The following is a 9,682-nucleotide window of genomic DNA, read 5'->3' on the forward strand; positions in this document are numbered from 1 at the left end:
AATGTTCTAAAAATGGCAAAAAGATATATATTCATTATAAATTATTTTCCAGTAATATGTTATAAATGAAAAGCCAAGTCATTTTTCAGTGTCATATAATTATCACATAGCATTTTGTAGTTAAACAAAGTCAGATGTTTCTCATACCTCGCTGTAATAACTCATAATTCCTTGAAGTACCTTCTTTAAATTACTAGCCTAATGGGGGAAAAAAATAAGAAATTTCACAATTTCATAATGAAAGAAAATGTATGCCAAGGTGAAAGACAACAGAAACTGCCCCCGATAATAAAAAATATACTATATGTTACAGTTCTACAAATATTAAGTACATGATAATTTTTAAACACTGAAGTGTTAATCAGTTTGAGTGAAAGAAAATGTCTGCATGCTTACAAAGTTTAACCAGGGTGATTCTATTTAAAATGAGACAGAATGAAGTCAAGTACCAACTTTAAAGATTTAGCACGTCCATGCTCAGTCATGAGCGAGTAATAGGTCTAGACTTAATTTTCCTGACACAAACAACTAGAAAACAGGAGAAGATACAAGGGTCAATTGTTTTCAAGCTGTAGCCAACAAGTAATATAGAACTATAATTTCTGAGATAAGGAAAACAAAAAAAGATGACCCCTACACTATCCAAGATTTCTTTCTAGAGGCAATTTTCACACCATAGCATAGGGCCTGATGTTCTTGTTGAGTTGGAGAGAGAGACATCAGATGTTCATGAAGATCACAGTATTCAGAATTTGCAGGGCAGACAAATGAAAAATTGAGAGCTATAGAGAAAAAGAACTCCAGATGCCGGGAGCCGGTCCATGCTTGCTGTTTCAAGGGACCTGGCATATATGGCATACTGTTCTTAATATGTTTCTCACCTTCTTGGCACTATGTGTTTTAACCAAGGTCTCTGAGAAAGGTTGTTTCCCCAGGTAGGGATTTTCCCCTGAAGTTAGGGAGGGAATAAAACCTAACTAAGTGCCAGGCGGGTAATTAATCACTTTAACTACGAACAATCATGCTTAAGCTACATAATCTTAACTCCCTGGAATGGAGGTAAGAAACACCCTAACCTTTGTAATAGAGATTGATAGGATTGAATCAACTGGTATAAATACAGATGTAACAAGACAGAAAGAGACAGAACTTAGAACACAGAACTTAGAAGTCAGAACTCAGAAGACAGAACCTACACAGAACCTACAGACAGAAGAACTTCGCTGGAGAGAACATGGCAAAAGATCCTGGACTGAACCTGACTACAGAAATATGGCAAGAGAACCTGACTAGAACCTGGTGACCGAACCTGGCTGGAGATCTCAGACAGAACCTGGCTGGAGAACCTAGCGAGGGAACATGGTGTCTGAACCTCGCTGGAGAACCTGGAGAACCTGGCTGGAGAACCTAGCAAGAGAACATGGACACAGAACTTGGCTGGAGATTGTGGCTAGAGATCCTGGCAAGGCTGCTGATCAACTGAATGCTGTCTCCGTGTCATTCCTTCTTCGTCGACTCCGTCTACACCTTTGGGGACCCCTGGACCCGCTGGGGCTAGACCCCGGCATCCAGAAATCTGCATTAATGGTTCCTTTGACGCTATGATTGAATATTAATTTGCATGTGCACGGGTAAAACTCAATGAGATTTAACAAAAATAATTTCCAAGGAAAGAACAATCCTGGGAACTATAATCTGAACAATTCTCAATGATTATACAAGCCAGAAACTGAAGAAATTCCCACCAGCCAGGTGAAGAGACTATGCTGTATAGACAAGCATTCACTAATAACTCCCAAAGACCACAACTTAGTAGTAGGTCTAACCTAGCCCTAGAACAGCGGTGGAGAATGTCTGGCTTGCAGAATCATTTGGTCTGGCCCTGCCAAGGCATTAGGAGTGAGTTAATTAAATGTTTGACCAAATATAGCAGGCTAATTTTTAAGCTGATAATTTTGTATGGCCCAAGAATTATGTTATAAATATCCAAATGGCCCTTGGAAGAAAAATGGTTCCCCAGCCCTAACGAGAGAATCTGCTTTCCACACCCCAAAACCTTTAAAAGATGACCCAGTGATCCCACTTCTAGGAATTTATCCGAAGAAACATGAAGCACCAATTAGAAAGAATGCATGCACCCCTATGTTCATAGCAACATAATTTACAATAGCTAAGATCTGGAAACAGCCCAAGTGCCCATCATTAGATGAGTGGATAAAAAAGCTGTGGTATATTTATACCATGGAATACTATGAAGAATCTCTTATCCTTGAGACAGCATGAAGGGACCTGGAGAGTATCATGCTAAGTGAAATAAGTCAGTCCGAAAAAGACAAGTATCACATGATCGCACTCATATGTGGAATCAAATGAACAAAATAAACTGATGAACAAGTGGATTCAGAGACTTGAAGCATGGAACAGAGTGTGGAATCTCAGAGGGAAGGCAGGGGGATGTGTGGGGGGGGCAGGGAGGTAATCAACCAAAGATCATGTATGCATATATGCATAACTCATGGACACAGACAATAGGGTGCTGAAGGCCTGGGGCGGGAGCGGGTTGGAGGGGGTCAATGGGGGGAAAAGGGGGACATATGTAATTCTTTCAACGATAAAGAATTATTTTTTTAAGAAAAAGGATCAAACTGATTCACAAGTATCTTAACTGCCTGCAAGAAAAAAGTCCAACACACTATAAAATACAAAAAAACCTCAACACTAAACAATAATGCTCAAACTATCTAGCATCCAATAAAGAATTACTACACATGGGAAAAAGCAAGAAAATGTGTACTATAATGAGGACAAAACTCAAGTCAATGAAATAGGCCCAGAAATGAGAAATGAAAGAATTAGAAGATGATGTTATAACTGCTAGTTTAAAAATGTTCAAGGATTTCAATAAAAACAGGGATATAAGGAGACATATGTACTACTATTTGTAATACTTTAAACAATAAAATTTTTTTAAAAAAAACCTAAAACAAAACAAAACAGGAATATAAGAAATGCAAAGTTTGTTGTTATTTTTTTAAAGAACCAAATAAAGAGTTGTTCACTGGATAAAAAAGCAAGACCCAACAATTAGGTGTCTCCATGAAACACTTCTAATATAAAAACTTAGAGATTAAAAGAACAGGAAAAAAAAACACACTAAAGCAAAACATAATCATAAAAATGAAGTTGCTACATTAGTACCAGACAAATTAGACTTCAGAACAAGGAATATTATAAGGGATAAAAGAAAGATATTTCATAATGATAAGTCTATTCATTCATATTTTAGAACATAAAATTAATGTATATAAACCTAATAATAGAGATTAAGTTATGAGATTTAGAAATTAACAGAATTTAAAGGAAAAACTGACAAATCCACAATCATCATTAGAAATTAAAGGAGTCCTTCTACCTTGATAAAATAATCAGACAAGAAATCAATAAAGATATAAAAGATACAAACAGTATTATCAATAAACTTGACATAAATTGTAGAACTGCAGAATACATATTATTTTCAAGTATATATGGAATATTCGCCAAAGACAGATATTAGGCTATAAAAATAGTCCAGTAAATTTAAAGGAATTTCTTAATATCAAAATGGAATTAAAGATACTATATCCAGGAGAAACTAAGATGGCGGCATAGATAAACACCGGGAAATTGTCGCCTCACACAACAATTGAAGAATGCCGCAAGGGTCAGAGCAAACATCGTCCAGAACAACAGGAAGGCTGGCTGAGTGTAATTTCTACAACTAGAAGAAAACAGGGGCACGCTGAGAGCCAGCGGAGCTGCGGAGGTGAAGTGCAGAGGTGCGGAGGTGAAGTGCAGAGGTGCGGAGGTGAAGTGCAGAGGTACGGCGGCGGCTCACGCGCAAGGAAAGGGGGTGGCGCCTGAGGACGCGGCTGTCTTTTTGAATCACAAGCTCCCAACTGCTCTGAACTCCTGTTCCAGCGGGTCTCTGGGGACCCAGGGCTCATACGGGGAGAGGCTGGTCTGTCAGGCGGCAGCGGGCGAACTTGAGGGCGGCTTTCCCTCAGAGGTGCTTGCAGCCATTACCGGGACACTGAGACGCGCGGCTCCGGGCGCGGAGAATCACCAAAGCTGCTTTCACCGCCCTTTGACTCCCTGAGACCCCGCCCCACCCAGGCTGCGGCAGAGGCTTTTGCATGTGAATGTACCTAACTACAGCCCAGCCAGGCAGGCCTGGAACTTCCAAGAGAAGGCCCAAGGCCCCGCAGCGGCTTGCATTGCTTCACAGCTGAGCCTCTTCGTGGCTCCTGCTGTGTGGCCTCAGGCAGGGGCTGAATTAGCACCTCCTTAGATCCGGGAGCCACTCTATCCAGTGGTCAGAGGGGGACCATTCTCCCACTTCAGACACAGCTGATTCCCACAGCCAATTGGCTTGGAGGTCAATTCCTCCCAGTGATCCTACAACAACCAAGGCACCAAGAGTGTCTACCCCAGGTAACTGGGGAGGCTGAGCCACTGGGCCCTACAGGACACCTGGCGCGCAGGGCCACTCTATCAACACAGGGAAGCAGCCAAAATGCGGAGACAAAGAAAAAGGTCACAAATGGCAGAAACGGAGGAAAGCAAACGACTGGATATAGAGTTCAAGGCCACGTTTATAAGGTTTTTCAAGAATTTTATGGAAACCGCCGATAAATTTAATGAATCCCTCAAGGAGTATAGTGAGACCATGGAGGACATGAAAAAGGACCAACTAGAAATTAAGCATACACTGACTGAAATAAAGAATAATTTACAGAGATCCAACAGCAGACAAGAGGATCCCAAGAATCAAGTCAAAGATTTGAAATACAAAGAAACAAAAAATACCCAACCGAAAAAGAAAAAAGAAAAGAGATTCAAAAAATATGAAGCTAGTGTAAGGAACCTCTGGGACAACTTCAAGCGTACCAACATCAGAATTATAGGGGTACCAGAAGGAGAGAGAGGGCAAGATATTGAAAACCTTTTTGAAGAAATAATGACAGAAAACTTCCCCTACCTGGTGAAAGAAATGGACTTACAAGTCCAGGAAGCGCAGAGAACCCCAAACAAAAGGAATCCAAAGAGGACCACACCAAGACACATCATAATTAAAATGCCAAGAGCAAAAGATAAAGAGAGAATCTTAAAAGCAGCAAGAGAAAGACAGTCAGTTACCTACAAGGGAGTACCCATTCGACTGTCAGCTGATTTCTCAACAGAAACCATGCAGGCCAGAAGAGAGTGGCAAGAAATATTCAAAGAGATGAACAGCAAGAACCTGCAACCAAGATTACTTTATCCAGCAAAGCTATCATTCAGAATAGAAGGTCAGATAAAGAGCTTCACGGATAAGAAAAAGCTAAAGGAGTTCATCACCACCAAACCAGCATTATATGAAATGCTGAAAGATATTCTTTAAGAAGAGGAAGAAGAAAAAGGAACTCTTACCATTTGCCACAGCATGGATGGAACTGGAGAGCGGATAAATACCACAGGATCTCACTCATTTGTGGAATATAATGAACAACATAAACTGATGAACAAGGACTGATCCAGAGACGGAGAGGCATTGATTGGACTGTCGGGCCTTGGAGGGAAGGTAGGGGAGGGTGGGGGCAAGGGGGAAAGATCAACCAAAGGACTTATATGCAAGCATATAGGCCTAACCAATGGACACGGACAACGGGGGGGGAGGGGATGAGCGGGGGGGGGGGGAGGGGTAGAGGATACACATATGTAATATCTTAATCAATAAAAAATATTAAAAAAAGGAATTAAATTAGCAATTAAGAAATTTTTTTAAAGTTACTTAAAAATTCTAACTTTTTAGAATTTAAAATATTACTTCTAATTAACCCATGGATCAAAGGAAAAATCACAAGGAAAATTACCAAATATTTTGAAATGACTGAAAATAAGAACACTGTATGTCAAAATGTATGGGATGTGGCTAAGGCAATGCTTCATAACGGGGGGCGGGTGGGAGAAGAGGACAAAGGTCCAAAACTGATGATATAAGCTTCCACCTTAAGAAGCAAGAAAAAGAAGTGAATATGTAAGTAGAAGAAAGGAAATTTAAAAAAAGATTAAAGAGAAAAATCAATAAAACAAAACAACAACAATAAAATTCAAAAAGATTGATTGAACCAGACTTATCAAGACAAAAATACAAAACACATAAATTACAGTATCAGGAAAGAAAGAGGAAAAAAAACAACTCAAACATCCATCAATAAGTGAATGTGGTATAGTAATATAACGAAATAACACTTAGCAAATCTACTGTTAATACAGTCAACATGAATGAGTCTCAAAAACATTAAACTGAGTAAAAGATGCTAGAGACAAAGAGTACAAAATGTTTGATTCCACTCATATGGAACTCTAGAAATGAAACCTTTAGGGACAGAAAGCAGATCTGTGGCCATAAGGGGCATAAGCACATATTTTAGATTAATAAAATTTCCTATCTCTAACTATGATGATAGTTATATAGGAAACATACATGTGTCAAAGCTCAAACTGCATACAATAAGTGCAACCTTAAGTTAATTTTAAAAAAAATTTAGTTGAGCTTAGTACTAATTTTAGAACCAATGCTTGGATCAAGTGGGTTCTTCAATTCATTCTGCATACCTTTATCCTCCAGTTGTCGGCAATATCCTCCTTAATTCGGCCTAACCAAGATTCATTGAACCAAGCTGCATCACTGAAACAAAAATACAAATGCTAAACATGTAAAATACCAAATTTAGTCAACAGAAAAAGTTACTTCATATTTTAAAGCCTGTCCTTAATAAGAATAGTACATATTATTTAGAAGATCCTCTAAATTTTTTGTTATTCCTAATGACTTATTTTAGAATTTCTCATAATAAACTACTTAAGTGATTAACAACTTCAATTTAAGAAACATTTACTAAATATGTCAACAGGTACCCTGAAAGTAGGAAGATGTGAAAGTCCCTATCCTAAAGGAGAAAAAAAAAAGAGAAAACTAATTTTTCATGTCTACTATGTCTCAAGCACTGTGCTTAATGTTTTTCCATATTATTTCATATAAATGTCACATTAACTTGGGCAAACTATTTTTTTTCAATCTTACTCTTCAGAGAACTGAGGATGAGAGAACCTCAATAATTTGTCCCAAGTGAAATTAGTATCTGGCAAAACCCCAAATAAATTTCACTGTAACTGAGTAGAATGAGTAGAATGAGGAATCTACAAGGAAAAATTTAGTTTTAAACTAAGTACTATTGATATTGAAGGTCAACACACACAAAAAAAAACCCTGCTATATCAATATGTATGTATTAAATAAGGTCTAGAACAGCGGTTCTCAACCTGTGGGTCGCGACCCCTTTGGGGGTCGAAAGACCCTTCACAGGGGTCGCCTAAGACCATTGGAAAACACATATATAATTACATATTGTTTTTTTTGATGAATCACTTTAATTATGTTCAATTTGTAACAATGAAATTGGGGGTCACCACAACATGGGGAACTGTATTAAAGGGTCGCAGCATTAGGAAGGTTGAGAACCACTGGTCTAGAAGAATGACATTTAACTATAAATAATGGACTATATTAATATATTATATTTAAAACAAATATTTGGATACTTGCTCTGAGTAAGGTATTGAGCAAGGTTAATTTGAAGATAAATAACTTACTATTCTGACTCTTAGAGGAATAATTATTAAAGGGAAAAATAGAAAGCAAAAATAACTATACTCAAAGGAGAATGAGATAAATGCTTAAAGAGTTAAGCCAACACGACAAAGAATATAGTGCTAGAAGAGGTCTTAAAGGTCCCATCTAAATCTTGACTTTACAGATAAGCAACTAAAGTGAGGAAAGAAATCAAAGTATTATTTTTCATGGCAGTATCTTGAATTTAAAATGCAAAGCTGAAATTAGAACACAGTGATTAGCTTTTCAGAAACTGTCTGCCTCAGATGTTCTAATACAGAAGATCTCACTTCTGACAGGAGTAACCAAAAATGGCTTCACCATTTTAAATTCCTTTATTTTGAATTTTAACTGTTTTCTTTTTTGTTAATCCTCACCTGAGGAGGATTTTTTTTTTCCTGATTTTTAGAGTGGAAGGGATTAAGATGTTGGCAAGGTAGGTTTCATTCTGAAGTCTGTTCTCTTGGCTTGTAGGCAGCTGCCCTCTTGCTATGTGTGCTCACATGATCTCTTCTTTGTATGTTTGCAGGGAGTGACCTCTCTGATTTCTCTTTTTATAAGAAGTCTAATCCTAGCAGATCAGGGCCCCCACACTTACCATCTGATTAACATTAATGACTTCCTTAGAGGCCCTATCTCCAATACAGATACACAATGAAGCCCTACACAGTTAAGTCTTCAGCATATGAATTTTGAAAGGGCACAAATATTCAGTCCCTGAGAAATACTTGCTGACGTGTCCATAAATATATACTAGGTGTATCGGTTAATAATGTGGATATTATAATCAAAGAAAACCCGATAATTTCACGAGAAACATCAAAAGTGCTTTATTCAAAGTAATGTCCATCACTAGCTACACATTCCCCCCATCTTTCAGCTAATTTGTGGATACCGTCCCAATAGAACTTTTCTTGTTTTGAGGCAAACCATTCAGGGACCCAATTTTCCACTTCTTCCTGTTTTAAAGTGCTCTCAGAAAGTGCATGTGCCATCAATGGGAACAAGTGGTAATCTGAAGGAACAAGGTCTGGTGAATACAGCGGGTGGGTAACATTTCTCAGGCAAGATCTTTTAATGTGTCTTTAACTGGTTTTGAAGTGTCTGATGGTGCATCACCATGAAGCAAAATTAATTTGCCATGTCTTCTGGCACATTTTGGTCATTTCACTATCAAAGCGTGGTTCAAATTGATTATTTGTTGTCAGTAGCGATCAGTATTAAGGTTACACTTGGTTTTAGAAGCTCATAATACACCACACCTTCCTGATCCCACCAAATGCAGAGCATTGTTTTTTTACGAAGCGATTTGGCCTTGCAGTTGATGTGATGGTTGACCTGGATCAACCCATGATTCTGTGCATTTGGGATTCTCAAAATAAATCCACTTTTCATCGCCAGTCACAATTTGATGCAAAAGAGACTTTCTTTTGTGCCACTGAAGCAACATTTTACTGATGGCTTTTTGGTTTTCCACTTGTCTTTTGTTCAGTTGAGGTGGCACCCATTTTTCTTCCTTTTAAAATCTTTCCCATTGCTTTCAAACAATCGGAAATTGTTTGCTGAGCAATGTTTAATCTTTCTGCAAGTTGTTTTTGAGTTTGACACCCATCTTCAACCAATAATGTTTGTAATTGTGGGTCTTCAAACATTTTTGGTTGACCTGGATATTCTTTGACTTTCACATCGAAATAGTCACTTTTAAAGCATTTAAACCAGGGTGCACAAGTATCTTGAGATGGAGCATGTTAACCATAAGCTTCCTGAAGTATTCAGCAGCACTTTTCTTCAAAATAAAGTAATGAATTAAAACTTTCTGCAAATGTTCTTTTTTTGGCACAAAATTCAACATTTTTAAGTGTAAAAAATATCTATGTTAACACCTTCAGAAAATTTGACATATGAAGTTTTGAAGCTTGTCAATACAACAAAATAGAATACATATCAAATTGCATATATATCAGCATATGTGTAACTCCATCTATT

General features: G+C 37.9%; 1 protein-coding gene across 3 annotated transcripts in view; it reads right to left on the reverse strand.

The window, feature by feature from the left end:
• The window catches only part of HOOK1 (hook microtubule tethering protein 1), a 64,183-nt gene that overhangs the window by 47,755 nt on the left and 6,746 nt on the right, over nt 1–9,682 (reverse strand). For 2 of the 3 annotated variants that reach the window (XM_059689380.1, XM_059689378.1), the window contains exons 3-4: nt 6,640–6,712; nt 148–198 (exon numbers count right to left, since the gene is read on the reverse strand). In XM_059689380.1, coding sequence (XP_059545363.1) covers nt 148–198; nt 6,640–6,712 — 124 coding nt within the window. The remainder of the gene's footprint in view (nt 1–147; nt 199–6,639; nt 6,713–9,682) is intronic. The other variant, XM_059689379.1, reaches the window with a different exon arrangement.

This window comes from Myotis daubentonii, chromosome 3, assembly GCF_963259705.1.
Source record: "Myotis daubentonii chromosome 3, mMyoDau2.1, whole genome shotgun sequence".
Taxonomy (NCBI): Eukaryota; Metazoa; Chordata; class Mammalia; order Chiroptera; family Vespertilionidae; genus Myotis; species Myotis daubentonii.